The 22,113-nt window shown below is 47.2% G+C and overlaps 2 protein-coding genes across 2 annotated transcripts in view; both read right to left on the bottom strand.

Moving 5' to 3' along the window:
• The window catches only part of LOC139539319 (phosphatidylinositol phosphatase PTPRQ-like), a 64,240-nt gene extending 58,469 nt beyond the window's left edge, over positions 1-5,771 (bottom strand). Inside the window, 4 exon segments of the mRNA XM_071342145.1 lie at positions 2,722-3,079; positions 3,082-3,414; positions 3,535-3,718; positions 5,679-5,771. Coding sequence (XP_071198246.1) covers positions 2,722-3,079; positions 3,082-3,414; positions 3,535-3,718; positions 5,679-5,771 — 968 coding nt within the window.
• A 4,007-nt stretch (positions 5,772-9,778) lies between these two features.
• LOC139540006 (otogelin-like protein) overlaps positions 9,779-22,113 on the bottom strand; it is a 65,028-nt gene continuing 52,693 nt past the window's right edge. Inside the window, exons 35-56 of the mRNA XM_071343493.1 lie at positions 21,231-22,084; positions 20,919-21,096; positions 20,675-20,817; positions 20,515-20,538; positions 20,331-20,423; positions 20,039-20,228; positions 19,301-19,660; positions 18,794-18,979; positions 18,322-18,534; positions 16,006-16,110; positions 15,805-15,912; positions 15,557-15,658; positions 15,344-15,448; positions 15,125-15,165; positions 14,971-15,034; positions 14,704-14,882; positions 13,948-14,052; positions 13,583-13,702; positions 13,459-13,504; positions 11,919-11,990; positions 11,242-11,321; positions 9,779-11,153 (exon numbers count right to left, since the gene is read on the bottom strand). Coding sequence (XP_071199594.1) covers positions 10,953-11,153; positions 11,242-11,321; positions 11,919-11,990; positions 13,459-13,504; positions 13,583-13,702; positions 13,948-14,052; positions 14,704-14,882; positions 14,971-15,034; positions 15,125-15,165; positions 15,344-15,448; positions 15,557-15,658; positions 15,805-15,912; positions 16,006-16,110; positions 18,322-18,534; positions 18,794-18,979; positions 19,301-19,660; positions 20,039-20,228; positions 20,331-20,423; positions 20,515-20,538; positions 20,675-20,817; positions 20,919-21,096; positions 21,231-22,084 — 3,569 coding nt within the window. The 3' untranslated portion in view covers positions 9,779-10,952. The remainder of the gene's footprint in view (positions 11,154-11,241; positions 11,322-11,918; positions 11,991-13,458; positions 13,505-13,582; positions 13,703-13,947; positions 14,053-14,703; positions 14,883-14,970; positions 15,035-15,124; positions 15,166-15,343; positions 15,449-15,556; positions 15,659-15,804; positions 15,913-16,005; positions 16,111-18,321; positions 18,535-18,793; positions 18,980-19,300; positions 19,661-20,038; positions 20,229-20,330; positions 20,424-20,514; positions 20,539-20,674; positions 20,818-20,918; positions 21,097-21,230; positions 22,085-22,113) is intronic.

Here is a 22,113-nt window from a genome sequence, read left to right as displayed (position 1 = left end):
GATGCAAGGACGTAATCCCCCGTCTTTTTTGGCCACAAAGAAAAACCCTGCTCCCGCCGGCGAGGTAGATGGACGCATGAGGCCTGCTGCCAGAGAGTCCTTGATGTAGGTATCCATAGCAGCTCGTTCGGGAGGAGATAGGGAAAAGATCCGACCCCTGGGAGGGCAGGTGCCCGGACACAGGTCGATGGGGCAATCGTAAGGTCTATGGGGTGGTAGTTTGGTGGCCCTCTGTTTGCTAAATACCGGTTTGAGGTCATGGTAACACTCGGGAACTCGGGACAGGTCGATGGATTCTAGAGACTCGGGAGGGGAACTCGGGGAACTTGGGAAGATACAAGTGGCTTGGCACGTAGGACCCCACTGCTTGATAGTGCCCACAGACCAGTCGATGTGAGGGTTATGGCTGTGAAGCCAGGGGTATCCAAGGACGAGAGGGAACTCGGAACACGAGGTCAGATGAAAGTTCATCACTTCCTGGTGTTGGGAAACTGAAAGTTGCAAGGGGGTAGTGACACGAGTGACAAGTCCAGATCCCAAAGGGCTTCCATCCAACGTAGTAACCCTTATGGGATCACTTAGAGGTTCAGAGGGAACGCCATTTTCCTTCGCCCAGACACCATCCATGAAGTTACCTGCGGCTCCAGAGTCTACCAAGGCTTGAAGGGGAAGCTCGTGGTTGTCCCAGGAAAGGGTAACTGGAATGAGCAGGCGGGAGTTGGATGGATGGGAGGAGGTTATGTTTCCCGTTACAGTCCTCCCAGGCCTGCACGGGAGAGTGCGTTTTCCCTGGAGCCCGGGACACGTGGAGAGGAAATGGCCCGGTTTGCCGCAATATAGACAGCGTCGCTCCCTCATCCGGCGGTCTCTCTCAGCCTGGGAGATGCGTCCAACCTGCATGGGTTCCGGTGGAGTCAGCGAGGATAAAGGTGGAGACTCGGAGCTGGGACCGATAGGAGCTAGGGTGAGAGATCTACGGTTGAGCTCTCTCTCTCTCAGACGCTGGTCTATGCGTGAAGCCAACTTGATCAGGGACTCGAGGTTGTCTGGTGGTTCCCGAGTGGCCAATTCATCTTGGATGGTGTCGGAAAGACCCTTCAAAAAGCACACTGTGAGCGCCTCGTCGTTCCAGCCACTCGCTGCTGCCACCGTGTGGAACTGGATGGCATAGTCCGTCACGCTGCGCCGACCTTGGCGGAGAGTCAGGAGCTGTTTGGCTGAGTCAGGACCGCTGGTAGGACCTTGAAACACTCGCTTGAATTCTTCAGCAAAGGTAGAGTAGCTGGCACAGCAGGGACTTTGGGAATCCCACACAGCAGTAGCCCAGGCTAGGGCTTTTTCCGACAGCAGGGTGATGATATATGCTATCTTGGACCGGTCGGTGGGAAACGACGAGGGTTGCAGCTCGAAGGAGAGAGAACATTGGGTGAAAAACCCCTTACAAACACTCGGATCACCTGAGAACCGTTGGGGAGGCGGCAGACGAGGTTCAGCCAGGGGGTTAACTGCCACGGGCACTTGAATCTGATGAACTGGAGCAGAAGCGGTTGCAGGAGAAAGTTGATCAGAAATCTGCTTTATGGAAGTCATCATCTCCGACAGAAGTTGAGAATGTCCAGCCAGTAAGGCCTCTTGCTGAACCAGAGCAGCTTCGTGACGTTGGACAGTCCCCTCGTGGTGGGACAGCATGGGAAAAAAGTCCTGGGTACTGGCTGCCTCTGGGTTCATATTAATGGCTCAGTGTTTCTGTCAGGACCCGGTGCGAGAAACAGTCACTAATAATTGGCAGAACCCAGAAGATGAGGCAGACACAGCAGTACTAGAGATGGTGGTTTAATAAAAAATAGATATCTTCCAAAATACAAAAGAAAATCCACAAAGTGGTAAAAACAGCAAGGGAAAAAAACAAACCTCAAAAGACCAATCCAAAAATACACGAGAACAAAACCAGAGAACCTCTGGAAAATCCAACAAGAGAAAAATGTTCACAAAGGCTGGGGCTGGGTGCTAACATACAAACACTGAGCAAGGAACTAAGGAACACACAGGGTTTAAATACTAACAAGGGAATGACTTACAGGTGCAAACAATAATTAGGGCAAGAAAAACAAAAGGTACAAAAAAGGTGCAAGGGGGACATCTAGTGAACAAAACCAAACAGTCCTGGCCAAAACCTGACATGCACATTGACTCGGTCCTCGTACCCCGTGTATATAGTGAAGTTATCGTTACCCATTGGATATTTATTCCTGGTGTTATTTTTTTCTATAATTTCTCGTTTTCTCTTTGCATTGTTAGGAAGGGCCCAAAAAATACTGCTTAAGTAAGCCTTTCACTCTTAGTCTATATGACATTTGATTTGATACTCAACCACATACACACACATTATACAGATACTCGACCACATACACACAGTATACATGCACACACACGTTATAAACACACACACACTCTACAGAGGTACCATAAGTGTGTGGTGACAGTCAAGACAGATGACTTCATAGTTATGTCCATGTCCAGGGGCTGGATCCCAAAGCATCTCTTCTGACGACTCTGTTACTAAGCCCTATCTCACACAGCTGGGTGACGGCAGAACTACACACACGCACCTGACAGGGTCGGCCAACACGTTGTCAGATTCTCCCCTCTGCTAGAAACATATACACCACCTGGGGCGCTCACCCCTACAAACACACACACAGTCAATATACTGTACAGAACCACATAAACACACACTCAATATATTTATAAGACACACAACCACGCAGAAGCACACATAAAGAATTACACAAACACAGAGTTTCATACCAGTGTGTATGGTCAGTTCCTCCACAGCTTTCCACACCATGTTCTGTGACGGAGTTAACTCTGACCCTGTACTTCCTGAACCCCTCCAGTCCGCCAATCACAGTCTACCTGGAACCGCTGGCCACGCCCATTCTCTTCTCCTGGCCTGAAGCTACATCCCCCCAGCAAACCAGGAAGCCCCACTGCACAGCATGCTGGGAGTCTAGGGCCGTCCAGCTTACTGTGATCTGACTGGCTGTCACATTGCAAATGGTGATGTCCGAGGGGGAAGGGGCCGTGTGTGAGTGATGTGCGTGTTCCCAAGGCTTCAAGCGGCCCCAGTGAGGTGAGAGGCTCTGAGGGACAGAGAGTAGACCTTCCCTGGGGACAGACCTGGCACCTTCAGCCCTCTGGACAATAGGGACACTGGGACACGACCTGCACTTCTCTTCTCCCTTTCTTTCTCCTCTTCCCCATTTTCTTCCCCTTCCTCCTGATCTTTGTATTGGACATAGAGCTGGGGGGCGTGTTGGGAGTTTAGGAACATGATGTCACTCCAGTGGATATCTGCTTTTCTCTCTGTTACGTCCAGCAGGTCAAAGGTGAACAAACGAGGGAGGAGAGGGACTGAGAGCGACAGAGAGAGAGAAAGAGAGACAGAGAGAAATATAGTTAAAGTGTGTCTGGCAGTGCTAAAGAGGTATTGGGGTGTATACTTACTTGGGTTTTGACTGTTTTAATGCATACTTTCCCAGTGACAGATAAAGGGTAAAAGGATGTGGCAGAAGAACGGCGTAAGAAAGTAGCCGGGTCCAGTAGAGTTCTTCTGCAGGGCAAAACAGTCTGTCTGATTGGCTGGTAGCGATGATGATATCATAGCACTAGTCATGTTGTAGGAGGAGCCATCGGACGAGTGGGGCCACCTCTTATCCTGTGAAGAGAAACAACAACAAAAACATTTTGTGTGTGTTCGTGTCAGACAGACACGCTAAGAATGTCCCAGTCATCAGTTTTAAATCACAGACTAACACGCTCCTCTGTAAGGAGGAAACTAGTGTGTCTGCCTGTTTAGAAAAACAAACACCATTCATGCTAATACAGCCCGTTTCTCTCACTCACACGTTTATGTGTGTGTGTTACCTTTCTGTCATTGAGAGCGGTCCAGAGCAGTAGCAGGTTGTTATGTGTGGTCAGGTGAGAGGAGAGGAGGAGGAGGTCTGTCTCTGTTTTAACGTCTACCAGGTGACCTCCTGAAGCCACGCCCATACAGGTTTGCTGGGTGTCGCCCCATGACAGGCTCTGCCTACTCACACTATAGCTATCACGCCCTGACCTTAGAGATCCTTTTTATGTCTCTATTTTGGTTTGGTCAGGGCGTGAGTTGGGGTGGGTATTCTATGTTCTATGTTGTGTATTTCTTTGTGTTTGGCCAGGTGTGGTTCTCAATCAGAGGCAGCTTTCTATCGTTGTCTCTGATTGAGGACCATACTTAGGCTGCCCTTTTCCCACCTGTGTTTGTGGGAGGTTAACTTTGTTTGATGGCACATAGCCTTAAGCTTCACGGTTTGTTTTGGTATTGTTTATTGTTTTGTTGGCAACATCTACTATTAAAAGTATGTACGCTCACCACGCTGCACCTTGGTCCTCTTCTTACGACAGCCGTGACAATAGCAGCTCCTTCCACTCGCCAGCCAACCAATAGGACACTGGGCTGAGGAGAGACAATAGTCAACTCAGACATATAGCAGTCAACGTTAATTACATCTATGTGTGTTGTTCTTTTTTTCATAGATCTTGCCTAAATAGCAGGAAGAAGATTATACAGTCAACCCCCCTGGCAGTTCTTGACTATGGTGACACCATTTACCAGATTGCAGCAGACACTACAGTCGTGGCCAAAAGTTTTGAGAATGGCACAAATATTAATTTTCACAAAGTCTGCTGCCTCAGTTTGTATGATGGCAATTTGCATATACTCCAGAATGTTATGAAGAGTGAGCAGATGATTTGCAATTAATTGCAAAGTCCCTCTTTGCCATGTAAATGAACTGAATCCCCAAAAAACATTTCCACTGCATTTCAGTCCTGCCACAAAAGGACCAGCTGACATCATGTCAGTGATTCTCTCGTTAACACAGGTGTGAGTGTTGACGAGGACAAGGCTGGAGATCACGCTGTCATGCTGATTGAGTTCAAATAACAGACTGGAAGCTTCAAAAGGAGGGTGGTGCTTGGAATCATTGTTCTTCCTCTGTCAACCATGGTTACCTGCAAGGAAACACGTGCCGTCATCATTGCTTTGCACAAAAAGGGCTTCACGGGCAAGGATATTGCTGCCAGTAAGATTGCACCTAAATCAACCATGTATCGGATCATCAAGAACTTCAAGGAGAGCGGTTCAATTGTTGTGAAGAAGGCTTCAGGGCGCCCAAGAAAGTCCAGCAAGCGCTAGGACCGTCTCCTAAAGTTGCTTCAGCTGCGGGATCGGGGCACCACCAGTACAGAGCTTGCTCAGGAATGGCAGCAGGTAGGTGTGAGTGCATCTGCACGCACAGTGAGGCGAATACTTTTGGAGGATGGCCTGGTGTCAAGAAGGGCAGCAAAGAAGCCACTTCTCTCCAGGAAAAACTTCAGGGACAGACTGATATTCTGCAAAAGGTACAGGGATTGGACTGCTGAGGACTGGGGTAAAGTCATTTTCTCTGATGAATCCCCTTTCCGATTGTTTGGGGCATCCGGAAAAAAGCTTGTCCGGAGAAGACAAGGTGAGCGCTACCATCAGTCCTGTCTCATGCCAACAGTAAAGCATCCTGAGACCATTCATGTGTGGGGTTGCTTCTCAGCCAAGGGCTCACTCACAAAAGAACACAGCCATGAATAAAGAATCGTACCAACACATCCTCCGAGAGCAACTTCTCCCAACCATCCAGGAACAGTTTGGTGACGAACAATGCCTTTTCCAGCATGATGAAGCACCTTGCCATTTGGCAAAAGTGATAACTAAGTGGCTCGGGGAACAAAACATCGATATTTTGGGTCCATGGCCAGGAAACTCCCCAGACCTTAATCCCATTGAGAATTTGTGGTCAATCCTCAAGAGGCAGGTGGACAAACAAAAACCCACAAATTCTGACAAATTCTGATTATGCAAGAATGGGCTGCCATCAGTCAGGATGTGGTCCAGAAGTTAATTGACAGCATGCCAAGGCAGATTGCAGAGGTCTTGAAAAAGAAGGGTCAACACTGCAAATATTGACTTTTTGCATCAACTTCATGTAATTGTCAATAAAAGCCTTTGACACTTATGAAATTCTTGTAATTATACTTCAGTATTCCATAGTAACATCTGACAAAAATATCTAAAGACACTGAAGCAGCAAACTTTGTGGAAATTGATATTTGTGTCATTCTCAAAACTTTTGGCCACGACTGTACTCTTACACCTTCAGCCATCAACCTGTACACAAAACTCATCCTCCTAAAACTTGAAAACATTTTACAGGACAGTACTCATCCCCTTCACTTAAAATTCAGTCACAGCAGCAGCCGGACAAGGGGAAAATCAAAACAGATAAATATGGGGACTGGTTTATTCCGACAGCCATTAGACTGTATAATAGATAGTCTGTTGGTCCTTCGTGTACACAGTATATTACACTTTCATTTTAAATGTGGAGTTATAGCACTTTGACTGAATTCTATTGTGTCGTTTTTGTGTTGTCATGTTTTATCTACTGTCTTTTCAAGCACATGACCAAATGAGTTTTCCCCCTGGTCGGATAATAAAGTTGATCTGAATCTGAATCTGGTTGGCTGGTCCTCATTAAAGTCCCGTAGATCACTTCATTACTCCCGTTTTGTTTACAAAGCTCTACTACACAAGCTTCCAACTCACCTAAGTTCACGATTAAAATATGAGATACCAAACTCTTGAGGTTCCTCGGGTCTCCACCGAACTAGGTAAATCCGCTTTTAGTTTTAAAGCACCTCATTGCTGGCACCAACTACAAAATACATTACGATTGGATGTTCTGGTGTTGCTCGAGCAATTTCAAATACTGATTGGGATCCTTCTTATTCAGGAATGCAATTGTTTTTCTTGAATATTTATGTTGCATTTTACTTGTTTTATATTGTATTAGATTAGTGATTTTGTCTCATGAAATTGTATATGCAGAGTCCTGGTCTCAATGTTGACTCCCAGCTTAAATAAAGGGAAAAAATATAAAAATATACCTGTCTCCATGGTGGTGTGTAGTCTCCGGGTGATGCTGTAGTGTGCTCCAGGCTCCAGGCCTCTCACTGCGTACGAGGAGTTGTGTGTGTGGTGCATGGTTGTGAAGATTGAGGGCAGTGAGGGTCTGTTGGTTCTGTAGGCTGCAGGACAGCAAAGCACTGGTGGTGGTCACCTCGACACGGAGAGAGGAGAGGGGGACAGGAGCTACACAGTGCACACATAAACAAACACAAATGCACGCACGCACGCACGCACGCACGCACGCACGCACGCACGCACGCACGCACACACACACACACACACACACACACACACACACACACACACACACACACACACACACACACACACACACACATGAACCTGTTACAACTGCACAAGTCTAATTGTGAAACAGTAAACCATTCCTTTTCATCCATTATCTGTTAAATTCTGTTTTATAACAGGACCATAGAGGTCAGGGGTCAAGGTTAGGTTCACCAATATGAAAGGTCTTAGTCTCCAGTGTGGCGTTTTTTTTATATAGCATTCAGTGTGATGTCACTTTCTACTGGCTCCTCAGCCAATTGCAGCAGCAGCCTGCAGTCAGGCGAACACTCAGAGCGGCCAATAGGATCAAGCCACAACTGAAGGGGCGGGGACAGAGAGTGGTTTAGTGGTTGCGATATGTTTGTGGTTGTCCGGTGGTTGTGTGGTCAGACCGTGAGGTGGGTGATGGTTGTATGGAGGTTGTGTGGTGGGTGGGTTCTGACCGTGAGGTTGTGTGCTGTTCTATAGGAGATAGTGTAGCAGTCTGGATCCTGACCGGAGGGGAAGAGGCCAAACATAACCTCAACAACCACGACCGCCGGCTCGGAGCACTGGACACAAGAGAGACTGACCACCTGGAAAGAGAGGGAGAGTGAGAGGGAAAAAAGAGAGACTTTCTATACATAGACATTCTATAAATCGCTCAGACTATAGGTGTCACATTTGAAACTTTGACGGATTGTTAAGTGAGTGTTGTGATAGATAACTGTTTCACCTAAAACTAATAGCTAGAAACTGTGTGCAGCCACACACGCACCTTTCCATCCATGGGGAAGCCTGGTCATCTCATCAGTGCACAACAGGAGTGGCATGCACTATCCTCTAAAGATAGTACCACAACATGCATACATCCAATATCAATATGGCTTTGGAATCAGAAAACCTGGCTGTTTGGATATCTCATCTATGTACCGAAGAGCGAGGTAACTACACGTCCAGTGGCTTCAGTGAGGACTGAGGTTGTCAGAGCTCTGTATAAGAGGAGGAGGAGTGTAATCACAGCTGAACTGTACCGAGGAGTCCTCCCCAGTGACGCAACACAACTTTGAATTTAGCGCTCCACAGCAGCTTTCCGAGAAGCAGAGCCTCGTGTGAAGACACGCACAGTGCAATTCAATCAGTGTGTGTCGTTAAGCCCAATTTTTTCTGCCCTGCCGCCTTTTCCTCTTTGTTGGGATAAGAGCCGGTTACTATGACAACCAGGCTTGCAGCCACACAGAGAGCAACTCCCGAGGAGAGAGGGAGAAAGAGAGGGAGAGAGAAGGATATAGGGAGAAAGAACAGGGTGAAAGTAAAGAAATTAAAGTCGACCAGATAGACAACATTCCATACATCTCAGTCTCTTTGCAGATTCATTCTCCAGTGCATTCAGGACCACTCTCTCTTTCTCACACAGACACACACACACACCCAATGTTCAGTCGATTAATTTCTGGGCTGTATTGATGCAGTGATTTGCTAACCAACTCCACTGCTGTGTGTTCCACACGGCAGATCAAAACAGTCTGTGTGTGTATGAGAGAGAGTGAGTGTGCACACCCAGAGAGCTGAACAGCGAGTAGTTGGAATGTGAGCTAGTGGTCTATGGAGAATGAGAAAAAAATGAATAATTTACTGATCAATTACTAATCAATGACGGATCAATGTGGTTTCCTGCCTCTTCAATACTTCACTTCTTCCTGGTCACTGGTGTTTTACTGATGACGAAGTGTCATTAACATGGTTTAATTACATGGTAATTATACACTGAGTGTACAAAACATTAGGAACACCTGCTCTTTCCATGACATAGACTGACCAGGTGAATCCAGGGGAAAGCTATGATCCCTTATTTATGTCACTTGTTAAATCCACTTCAGAGGAGAAGAGGAGACAGGTTAAAGAATGATTTTTAAGCCTTGACACTATTGAGACATGGATTGTGTATGTGTGCCATTCAGAGGGTGAATGGGCAAGACAAAGATTTAAGTGCCTTTGAACGGAGTATGGTAGTAGGTGCCAGCTGGTTTGAGTGTGTCAAGAACTGCAACACTGCTGGATTTTTCACACTCAACAGTTTCCTGTGTGTATCAACAATGGTCTACCACCCAAGGGATATCCAGCCAACTTGACAAAACTGTGGGAAGCATTGGAGTCAACATGGGCCAGCATCCCTGTGGAACGCTTTCGACACCTTGTAGAGTCCATGAATTGAGGCTGTTCTGAGGGCAAAGGGGGGCGCAACTCAATATTAGGAAGGTGCTTCTAATGTTTTGTACACTCAAGTGTATATACACACACATTGTTACACAGACTCCCACACAATAATTACACACTACCAGGCCAGAGAAACACAAACACACGTCAGCACTGAACACACTGAGTCAGCAGGGGAGTGTGTGTGTGTGGAGGAGGAGGATGGAACGTTTTTCATTCATGCAAAAAAACACCAACCAGTCAGTCAGACACTGTTGAGTGTTTTATTGTTCTATTCTGACTGGTAACATCTGTGTGATGGCAACAGCACATACTGTATGATTACTGGCACAATGCTTCATAATAAACAACACAGCACATACTGTATGATTACTGGCACAATGCTTCATAATAAACAACACAGCACATACTGTATGATTACTGGCACAATGCTTCATACTTTTGTATAAAAGCTTTACATTTGTAATGAATGTTTTTTGTTCTACGACAAATATTAGCGGCATATTAAACATTTCAGTCATCAGGAGAGAACTAGATCACTGACGTACTAAATCAGCGTAGTCCTGTCAGCTGGGACCAACTGATCTGAACATAACATAAACATAAAGCGAGAGAGGACTAGCTAGTGTTACACATGAGGAGGAGCAGGCTACAGCAGTACAGATAGGACTAGTGTTATCATAATACAGCAGGAACAGGTTACAGCCCTACACATCTGACCACTACACATCTGTAATGACAGGGTCACTACAACAGGCCAGCATACACCCTTCAACAACAGACTGAAGGAAGACTAAAGAACTCCCCTACCTGGACGCTTGACCTGTCTGACCTCTAACCTCTGTTCCATCCTCCGTCCAACCTACTGTTTACCATACTGGAGCTCACATCGACTAGATCAGGGTAGATAGAATTTCGTTTTACGTTAAAAAAGACTGTAAAATCACAAGGAATTCATGTAAAAATGAGTTTAGTTTAGGAAATGTTTCCAAGTATTCCCACAAAAAAAAAAAAACGTGTCTCAATGTATGAAATTATTGTTATTTTCAAAAAACATTTATTTTTTGGCTTAGTTCTGGTCAATTTGCAGTGTAACTAATCAAAAGAGAACCATCACGCTCTCCCAGAAGCTTGGCTGGTGCATAAAACCTATGAATTCAGACAAACAAAGAGGTGTAATGGGTTCACACTCAAAAATATGTTGCATAAAGCTTACTTCATTATTCAATGTGTTACATGTTTTTACTGCACCAGGGATAGCGTACACAGATGTTTCGTCTTTACAGCCTTCTTCAGTGTGTAGGTACCTGTGTACAGTGTACAAATTATTATAATTATTTTCCATGCCCCCGACCATCCTCTCCGATAAAAATTGTCCTGCGACTGAATCTAGTTGCCTAGCCCTGGATTACAGTAGATCTCTTTAGTTCCATAGGCAGGAGCAGTCTAAAGGTTCCTGGAAGCTGTAGTCCACCAGAGTAGCATTGCGTGAGCAGTAGAGGGTGACGGAGCGGGTTTGTAGTCCACTCTCTCTGCAGCACTTACAGAAGCGGGCGTGGCTGTTGATGTTGAAGTTAAAGATGGTGGCAGACGGACACTTCCCATCACACGAATACACTGTCAACTGAGAGAGAGAGAGAGAAAGAGAGAGGGGCGGTAAAATGTTATACTCCATTAAAAAAACGGTCTTATTGCTACTGTCTCTCTCTTACCGGTGCGTTGCTCCTGCAGTCGTCTTTTCTGATGGTGGTTCGGATTGCTACACGCTTACACGTCTTACCGTCCTCCTTACCTAAACACACACGCACACAGAGAAAACGCTGAGATACACGCAAGCACACACACAGCTTTCACCCCCAGAGTCCTGTCATTCACACAGTAAAAGGCCTATTGAGCAGGACTCTTTTGCCTAGCAGCGGGGGCTCAGTTTAATTGACAGCCAGCTGACTGGGGGGCAGTTCTCATGCCAGAGACCCAGCTCCCATTGGCCACTGGCCTGAACTTAAACTCACTCTAGCCAATCGGGGGTAAGCCACAGGGGGCAGAGGGGCGGGGGATGATGGAATGTTGAGCGGTAGCAACATGGCGTCCAGCTCTACACTTGGCCAAACTCTCTGTATATGTGAAGGAATGGGGAGGATTCTTACTCACATAGAGGATTCAGCACAGCAATAACATGTTGACACATTGGAATGGGGTTTTGTCCTGAGGAATGTTAGGTGAACCTTGACCTGTAGTTTATATGTATGGTGTGGTAGGGTTAGGACTAGACAAACACACACGGTGATAGGTGAAGGATGAGAGGTCGTGGTACCTGTGTCACAATTAGTACTACCTGTGAGGGTTATGGGGTGAGAGGTTAAAGATGAAAGGTGAGAGGTCGTGGTACCTTTGTCACAGTTAGTACTACCAGTGGGGGTTACGGGGTTAACGGTAAACGGTATAACACCGACTCCAGAACCTGGGAGCAGCGGCAGGAACAACAACGTCAGGAGAACGATAGGAGAACACACAGGTTAACGTTGGTTTAGAACACATTGAAAACACACAGAGGAATCAGCGCAGTGGCATGCACAGCCATGGGAGCCAGACAATGTTCTCTGAGACTGGGGAAGACAGCCAGATGGCCAAACACTCAGGATTACTACACGCTGATGCACCAAGGCTCATTCTCATTGGCCAAACTAAACACCAAGCATCACCATTGGCCAAAATGTAACAAAAACAAGCATTCCCATTGGCCAAACTGGCAGAGCAGGCAAGCGGACAAGGAGGCAGAGCTGCTGTATTACTGGGAGAGCAGACTGGATCTGTGTTCTTCACCTTTACATGCACAATTTGTGTTTAATGGGACAGTTCACCAGTGGTGTAAAGTACTAAAGTAAAAATATTTTAAAGTACTACTTAAGTAGTACTATAAAATACAATATTTTTGACAACTTTTACTTTTACTTCACTACATTCCTAAAGAAATAATGTAGTTTTTATTCCATACATTTTACCTGACTTCCAAAAGTACTTAATTTTGACCGCTTAGCAGGACAGGAAAATGGCCCAATTCACGCACTTATCAAGACAACACGTGGTCATCCCTTCTGTCTCTGATCTGGCAGACTCACTAAAAACAAATGCATCTTTTATAAATGATGTCTCAGTGTTGGAGTATGCCTCTAGCTATCCATACACTTTAAAAACAAGAAAATGGTGCCATATGCTTTGCTTAAAAGAAGGAATTGGAAATTATTTATACTTCTGATACTTAAGTATATTTTAGCAATTACATTTACTTTTGATAGTTAAGTATATTTAGAACCAAATACTTTAAAACTTTTACTCGAGTAGTATTTTACTGGGTGACTTTTACTTTTACTTTAGTAACTTTCTATTAAGGTATCTATACTTTTACTCAAGTATGACAAATGGATACTTTTTCCACCACTGCAGTTCACTTAAAATACAAACTGCCTTCCTCTTATGGACATCTAAAAAGTACTTTAAGGATTTAGAGAGTCTGTTTAGCTACAGTTTATCATTAGCATCATTGAGTGTAAAAGAACATTTGAATGGTAGGACGGACCACTGTTTGCATGCTGTTAATCTCCAGATAACTGTGGGTTATGATAATTTATCCACTAAATAAAAATATTTTCCAATCAACAGTAAAATCTTTCTTCAATATTATCATGACAGTGTATCAGGACCATCAGGCAGCTCTAGGACCACCTCTACAGCAGAGGCTGATGGGTAGTGTAGTGATTCATGCTGGTTGTTGCCAGCCAACCACAAGCTTTTACTCTGCTTTACGCTGCTACAGGCCACACCCCCCAACCAGTCAGCCAATAAGCCCAACCGTTGCCAGGCAACGCCCTGCCCACCCCTGTGATTGACAGCTGAAAGCATATGAGAAGCAAATGTGATCGGTCACTTACACGTTCTGCAACAGCCGTCCACATAGCTCTGGACCACGCCCCCATTCTGCAATGATTGAAGAAAGGTTACAGACAGACCTCATTGTGTGTGAATGTTAGTGTGTGTGTGTGTGTGTGTGTGTACCTGAGTGCACTCTGTGTCGTTGAAGGGGGGGCAGACCACCCCTGAGGCCAGCACCACGGTTCCCCCTGCCGTCTCCACACAGTCGTACCGTGTACAGTTATCCACCAAGGAGCTCCCCGCCTGTTCACACACACACACACACACACCGTCAACGTTATCCATCCAGGATTTTCCTGTGTGTTAGGTAGATTATTTGTGTCTGTTTGGCAGTATTAGGCTGTGTGTGTGTGTGTGTGTGTGTGTGTGTGTGTGTGTGTGTGTGTGTGTGTGTGTGTGTGTGTGTGTGTGTGTGTGTGTGTGTGTGTGTGTGTGTGTGTGTGTGTGTGTGTGTGTGTGTGTGTGTGTGTGTGTGTGTGTGTTCTCACAGTGAAGACCTCAGTGGTTCTGTTGTGGATGTTGAAGGAACAGGAGACGTTCTTACAGGAGCCACAGCACACCTGAGGATCTGATGATGCTACGTAAAGCTGGTGCTGAGAGGTGGGGGGGGGTCAGAAGGGGGGAGAAGTCAGAGGGGGGGAGAAATCAGAAGGGGGGGAGAAGTCAGAGGAGGGGAGAAGTCAGAAGGGGGGAGAAGTCAGAAGGGGGGGAAATCAGAAGGGGGGGAGAAGTCAGAGGAGGGGAGAAGTCAGAAGGGGGGAGAAGTCAGAAGGGGGGGAAATCAGAAGGGGGGAGAAGTCAGAGGAGGGGAGAAGTCAGAAGGTGGGAAGAAGTCAGAGGAGGGGAGAAGTCAGAAGGTGGGGAGAAGTCAGAGGAGGGGAGAAGTCAGAAGGGGGGGAAATCAGAAGGGGGGGAGAAGTCAGAGGAGGGGAGAAGTCAGAAGGTGGGGGAGAAGTCAGAGGAGGGGTTGAAGTCAGAAGGGGGGGAGAAATCAGAAGGGGGGGAGAAGTCAGAGGAGGGGAGAAGTCAGAAGGAGGGGGAGAAGTCAGAGGAGGGGAGAAGTCAGAAGGAGGGGACGAAGTAAGAGGAGGGGAGAAGTCAGAAGGGGGGGAGTCAGAAGGGGGGGAGTCAGACGGGGGGGAGGAGTCAGAAAGGAGGGGGGGGAGAGAAGTCAGAAGTGTTTACGTAACTCTGATCAGGATGGAAGTTTGGAGTCTGTGTGAGAGAGAGGGAGAGAGACATACCGGGCCACACTTCCGAGAGCAGTTGACAGCGGACACGTCCATGGCGTAGTATCCGGTGTGTGTGTCACGGTGTGTCAGACAGTGAACGGTGTAACACAGCTCTCCTTCATAGTACTGAATCAGGCTCTGCCCTGGCCCCAGCACCGTGACTCCCTGGAACACACACACCTCTGCCTTCTCTACACACAGAGGTCAGGGGTCAGGGGTCAGGGGTTAGTAGCCTAGGGTGTGTCTGTGCATAGTGTGTGTGTATGTGTGTGTACTTACTGCAGGTGTAGCGGGGGCAGCCACAGATGCTTCTGCTGTCTGGAACCTCCACCTGTACCTCCCCCTGAGAGACCAGAGACGTTACTATGACACACACAAAAACACACACACATGCACACACAAACAGGAATATTCCTGAAGTTGACTGACTCACCACCTGACAGACTGGGAGAGAGTTGTCCTCACACTGGCATTCTGAAAGAAGAAGAGAGACTTTGTTTACTACAGAACTGGAGGCCTAGAACCATGCTCTGTTTGGACTACAAGATTTTTCAAAGACACAGTTCTGGGCATGATGGTATGTGTGTGCATTTAGATGTGTGTGTGCAACTATTGCCTGTGCAAAAATGTGTGTTTGTGTGTGTGTGTGTACCACAGCGGTGGTCGGGGCAGCAGTGTCCAGGGTGGGTGGTTTGGACCAAAGACAGGCCAGGAGAGCAGGTCAGAGACGACTCAGGACACAGGTTCACATCACACACTGCACGCAAGAGAACACTGCTGTAAACATCAACCCTGTGTATGTGTACATGTATGTGTGTGTCTGTACAGCTTGTATAGTGTGTAGAGTATAATGTGTGTGTGTTACCACAGTGGTATTGAGGGCAGCAGCTGTTGGTGGTGTTTAGATTCACAGCTAATATCTCGCCATCGGAACAGGCCGGCACGGGCTCGATACATGACTCACACACTGCAGAGAGAAGACACACACACCATTGGCCACTGACTGTTTTTGGGTCGGTCCTCTACTTAAGGGCAACTTCTACCCAAAGTCCAGCTACAGTAATGTTGGACGGAGACGGTCGACCCAGGAAGCAGTAGAAGGTCTGACCTTACCACACAGGAAGGAGTAACAGCAGGAGTTGTCCTCACGGACCTCCACGAGGAACTGATCTTCTCTGCAGTCAGGGGCGGTGACGGGGGGACAGGCATGGGCGTCGCACTCTGAGACAGACCAATCACAGGACTCAGTTATTAAACCACACCTAACAATACCAGTGAATGATTAAAGCTATTACCTTTTGGTTCAGTACCTACCACAACGGTACTCTGGGCAGCAGGACAAGGCACTGTAACCAATCACCAGTCGGTTCCCATTTTCACAGGGCGGAGCCTCACTCTCACAGATGGTCAGATTACACTCTGAGAGAGAGAGAGAGAGAGAGAGAGAGAGAGAGAGAGAGAGAGAGAGAGAGAGAGAGAGAGAGAGAGAGAGAGAGAGAGAGAGAGAGAGAGAGAGAGAGAGAGAGAGAGAGAGAGAGAGAGAGAGAGAGAGAGAGAGAGAGAGAGAGAGAGAGAGAGAGAGAGAGAGAGAGAGATGCAGCTTAAGCCCCACCCTCTTCAACATACATATCAACAAATTGGCGAGGGCACTAGAACAGTCTACTGCACCCGGCCTCACCCTACTAGAATCTGAAGTAAAATGTCTACTTTTTGCTGATGATCTGGTGCTTCTGTCCACAACCAAAAAGGGCCTACAGCAGCACCTAGATATTATGCATAGATTCTGTCAGACCTGGGCCTGACAGTAAATCTCAGTAAGACAGAAATAATGGTGTTCCAAAAAAGGTTAAGTTGCCAGGACCACAAATACAAATTCCATCTTGACACCGTTGCCCTAGAGCACACAAAAAACTATACATACCTCTGCCTAAACATCAGCGCCGCAGGTAACTTCCACAGGCCATCATTGTAAATAAGAATTTGTTCTTAACTGACTTGGCTAGTTAAATAAAGGTTAAATAAAAAAAGAATAGCATTCTATGCCATCAAAAGGAACATAACATTTGACATACCAATTAGGATCTGGCTAAAAATACTTGAATCAGTTATGGAAACCATTGCCCCTTATGGTTCTGGGGTCCGCTCACCAACCAAGAATTCACAACATGGGACAAATACCAAAAATATCCTCCGTGTACAACGTAAAACACCAAATAATGCATGCAGAGCAGAATTAGGCCGATACCCGCTAATTATCAAAATCCAGAAAAGAGCTGTTAAATTCTACAACCACCTAAAAGGAAGCAATTCCCAAACCTTCCATAACAAAGCCATCACCTACAGAGAAATAAACCTGGAGAAGAGCCCCCTAAGCAAGCTGGTCCTGGGGCTCTGTTCACAAACAGACCCCACAGAGCCCCAGGACAGCAACACATTTAGACCCAACCAAATCATGAAAAAACAAAAAGATAATTACTTGACACATTGGAAAGAATTAACAAAAAACTGCGTAAACTAGAATGCTATTTGGCCCTAAACAGAGAGTACACAGTGGCAGAATACCTGACCCCTGTGACTGACCCAAAATTAAGGAAAGCTTTGACTATGTAAAGACTCAGTAAGCATAGCCTTGCTATTGAGAAAGGTCGCCGTAGGCAGACCTGGCTCCCAAGAGAAGACAGGCTATGTGCACACTGCCCACAAAATGAGGTGGAAACTGAGCTGCACTTCCTAACCTCCTGCCAAATGTATAACCATATTAGAGACACATATTTCACTCAGATTACACAGACCCACCAAGAATTTGAAAACAAATCCAATTTTGATAAACTCCCATATCTATTGGGTGAAATACCACAGTGTGCAATCACAGCAGCAAGATTTGGGACCTGTTGCCACAAGAAAAGGGCAACCAGTGAAGAACAAACACCATTGTAAATACAACCCATATTTATGATTATTTGTTTGACATTTTTTACTTTAACTATTTGCACAATGTTACAACACTGTATATAGACATAATATGACATCATGTCTGTCACGCCCTGACCGTAGAGAGTTTTTTATGTCTCTATTTTGGTTTGGTCAGGGTGTGATTTGGGTGGGCATTCTATGTTCATTTTCTATGTTTTGTATTTCTTTGTTGTTTGGCCGGGTGTGGTTCTCAATCAGAGGCAGCTGTCTATCGTTGTCTCTGATTGAGAACCATACTTAGGTAGCTTTTTCCCACATGGTTTTTGTGGGTAGTTGTTTTCTGTTTTGTGTCTGCACCAGACAGAACTGTTTCGGTTTCGTTCGTTCTCTTTGTTGTTTTTGTTATTTAGTGTTCAGTTTTAATAAAGAAAGCATGAACACTTACCACGCTGCGCTTTGGTCCACTCCCTCTTCTTCAGACGGCCGTTACAATGTCTTTATTCTTTGGGAACTTGTGTGAGTGTAATATTTACTGTTCACTTTTTATTGTTTATTTAACTTTTGTTTATCCATTTCACTTGCTTTGGCAATGTAAACATATGTTTCCCATGCCAATAAAGCCCCTTGAATTGAATTGAGAAAGAGAGAGAGAGAGAGAGAGAGAGAGTCGATGGTATATGTAGGTGTCTAAGCATGCATGTGTGTGTGTGTCCTCACCACAGATCTTCTTGGGGCAGCAGGCCCCCTCTTCCAGGACATCCAGTACGTACTCTCCCTCCCTCTCACACAGCGGAGTGGGACTAAAGCTGCAGTCAGGTTCTACTGCCACCACAGAACCGTTCTCCAGGCAGCGGAACAGACAGCAGCCACGCAATGACCCGTTCCACACCTCCCCAGGGGCCCGCGGAGACCCCTCGTTATCCGTACACACTACAAACACACATACAGACACCACAGACATTATCAGTACACTCTAAAAAACACAGAAGCAGAACCATAACAAGAGTCATATAGAGCACAAGCTCATAGAGCTGACATACTAGAGCAGACATACACTGACAAAGAGCTGACATACAGCTGACATAGAGCTGGCATACAACTGACATAGAGCTGACATACAGCTGACATACAGCTGACATACAGCTGACATAGAGCTGGCATACAGCTGACATAGAGCTGACATACTCACCACACTGCTCCTCTGTGACGCAGTAAGTGGAGTCTGCTCGGTGCAGGATGGTTCCAGAGCGACACACACACTCCTCTCTGATGTGGGAGCAGGTGGTCTCCTCATAGAACTCTCTGTTCTGACAGGTCCGGGTGGTACAGGTCGACACACACGCCTGGTACTCCCTACCTGAGGGACACCTCAACGCTACACGCACGCACGCACGCACGCACGCACGCACGCACGCACGCACGCACGCACACACACACACACACACACAAGCATGTACAGACACGCAAACAAACACACACACACACACACACACACACACACACACACACACACACACACACACACACACACACACACACACACACACACACACACACACACACACAGACACACACACACACACACACGCACACAGACACACCGCAAGAACATACCGTTGTGACATCACCAGCTAATGTAGCCCTGATGTGTGTGTGTAGTAGTGTGTATTGGTGTGTGTGTGTACGAGGTCCTTACGGCAGAAGTTGTGTCGTCTCCAGTTGATGCAGACTTGGTAAGTGTAGCAGACAGCTACGTAGGCTGCCAGGAAGTCACACTGGTGGGCCTTATAGTGGAGGTCCCCTGCCCACATCACATCACAGAACTGCTCTGGAGACACCTTGCTGTGGCAGGGAGTGAAAGGTCTCTGTCTAAGCATGGAGAGACAGGTGGAGCAGTCTCCAGTGGTACAGTTGTCCCCGATGCGTCGTGTGTGTTCCGTGTCCTCTGAGGTGTGGACCCTCCAGGCCTGCAGGAACAGACCCAGGTCCGCCACCTCCCTCACCACCGTACCGTTAGGCAGCTTCAGGTCATCAGCTGGGTTCCCGTCACAACACCCTGGGAGACACACCAGCAGGGAGTAAAAGGTGCTCAACCAACGTGAAACAAGGTGCAACCAAATAATAGCATGAGCATTGAGAAGGAAGAGGCGCAACTCTCGATCACAATTTAAAACAACTTGATACTTTATTTATAAAACTGTTACGGATACACTTATGTTCATAACATGCACGGATGAACAAATGCACGCCCACATGCGCACACCCTGAAGAAATAGGCCAGGAATAGGGCAAGGTCTGAGAGAAACGTTCTCTCTTCTCCAGGTTCATTAAATCATGCGAGTGGACGTCTTCAAAACAAACCCATATCCCTGATCTGACAATGAAGGATGGAAGCGTTAGAGTAAATGCCAAATCTAGCTCATGGATGTCTTACCACAGAGGCCTCTAGTAGGAGCAGATGTATTGGAGGGAGCGGTGTATTGCAGCACCATGATGCCAGTGCTGTGGTACCATTGTATGTTGACTCCTCCAGGAGTGGTGATCAGGTACATACTGCCTGTGTCCTCTACTGACAGAGCCTGGCGGGAGAAAGGCAGCCGCGCCTTGATGTGGTTCACTGACACCTGTATACCCACACACACACAGATATAGCATGAGCTGTGTTCTACAGTGTATGCGATCAGTAATGGTTCAGTGGTCAGTCGGTTGCGGTCAGTGATAGTCACCTTGCGGTCAAGACGGTTGATGATGATCCTGTAGGAGGGAGTGGTGATGTTCAAGTTCTTGAAACACAGACCTGACGTTCCACCACTAGGGCTCTGATAGAAAGATGTCCAAGTAAAACAGTGTAATAATGACCATATAATTACTATGATAATGATCACGATTAGATATTAAAAGGAAACTCACAGGTCGTCTGATGGAGTTGACGCTCTAAATATGAAACAAGAAAAGGTAAACCAATCAGAATCAGGTGCTTCTGGCATCCTATGACAGTTTATAATAGCGAGTGTATTTAAAACAGAGACAGTTTGTGTGTGTGTTTTAGCTTGTGTGTGTGTGTGTGTACCTGGCTGGTAGGGCATTTATTCACTGTTCCTATGATGTTCTCTGTGGGCAGGTAGACCAGGATGTAGGAGCCGTTATCATACAGCGCCACGTTGTTACCGTCAAACGTTATCACACGCAGGTCTGACATCACAGAGCAGCGACCTAACACATACACACACATGCACGGATAGGCAAACACACACAAGCACAGTATGTCTGTAAAATGTGTGTGTGTTGGTATGTACAGTAGTGTGTGTTCTTACAGGGGCACTGCCAGAGCGGGCAGCAGGGGTCGGTGTTGGTGAGGACAGCCATGCCCAGCAGAGAGCAGCGAGGTGGAGTAGTGTTGTACCGACAGTGGAGGGAGGAGTTATGGAGGAGCAGCTCTCCGTTAAAACAGATCAGTTCTGCACACTCATCAACACGGTAGGAATACGGGGGCTGGAGAGAACAGAGAGAGACGAGAGAGAGGGAGATCAGAGAGATCAGCTACTGGCAAAGGGAGTTCTCCAGGGCTGCATGCTCGGCCCTCTTATCATGTCCATACACACTGTCTCTCACTGATGGGCTCTTACTGTGCAGGGGGTGGTGGGCAGGAGGAAGGGGGACAGCACTGTCGGCATGCTGACTGCCTCAGGTGTATGAGAGGAGTCTGGGCTAGTGGCTGTTTCCGTTGTTATGGACTCCGTCGTCTCGGGGGGTGATGTCGACATGGTAACGGAGGTGTCATAAATGACTGGGAATACAGAGGTAGTCTCCGTGGGCGTAGCAACAGGACGGTGTGTTTCTGTGGTGGTCAGAGTGGGGGTGGAGGAGAGAGGGGGAGGAAGGGAAAAGGAAGTGGGGGAGGAGATAGGGGGAGCTGAGGGGGAGCTGGAAGGCTGGGGAGGGGTAGTAGGAGGGGGAGGAGGGGGAGAGCGAGAGGGAGAAGCAGGAGAGAGAAGAGGAGGAGTGGTAGATTCGGTCACTACCAGGCTGGGGGAAGTAGGGGATGGCGTTTCCATAGTTACTCTAGTGACCACTGCAGGGGTCAAGGTCGGGGTCGTGACCCCAGTGGTGCTGCTAGTAATGGTGGCGGAGGGAGAGGGGGAGATGGAGGGAGAGACTGCAGGCAAAGGGGTGTCCTCAGTCACAGTGGGGGTGGAGGGTGCGGGCAGAGAAGGGGGAGGAGGAGAGGGGGAGCGAGGAGGGGTAAGGGTGGGAGTGAAACTCTCCGTCAGGTGGGCTGTACTGGGTGTAGTGGGGGCTCTGGTGGCAGTAACAGTTGTAGAGGCAGCACTGGTTGTAGTTCTGGTACTACTAGTAGTGGTCCTAGTAGTGGTCCTAGATGTAGTAGTAGTACTAGTAGGCCTAACAGCAGTAGTAGTTGGGGTGGTGGTCGTTCGGTTTACGAAGGCGTAGGGTGTAGGAGTGGGAGGTAGGGACACACCTGAGGAAAGACACACAGACATACATTAC

Source organism: Salvelinus alpinus, chromosome 15, assembly GCF_045679555.1.
Source record: "Salvelinus alpinus chromosome 15, SLU_Salpinus.1, whole genome shotgun sequence".
In the NCBI taxonomy this organism is placed as follows: Eukaryota; Metazoa; Chordata; class Actinopteri; order Salmoniformes; family Salmonidae; genus Salvelinus; species Salvelinus alpinus.
This window is presented reverse-complemented; position numbering and strand designations above follow the sequence as displayed.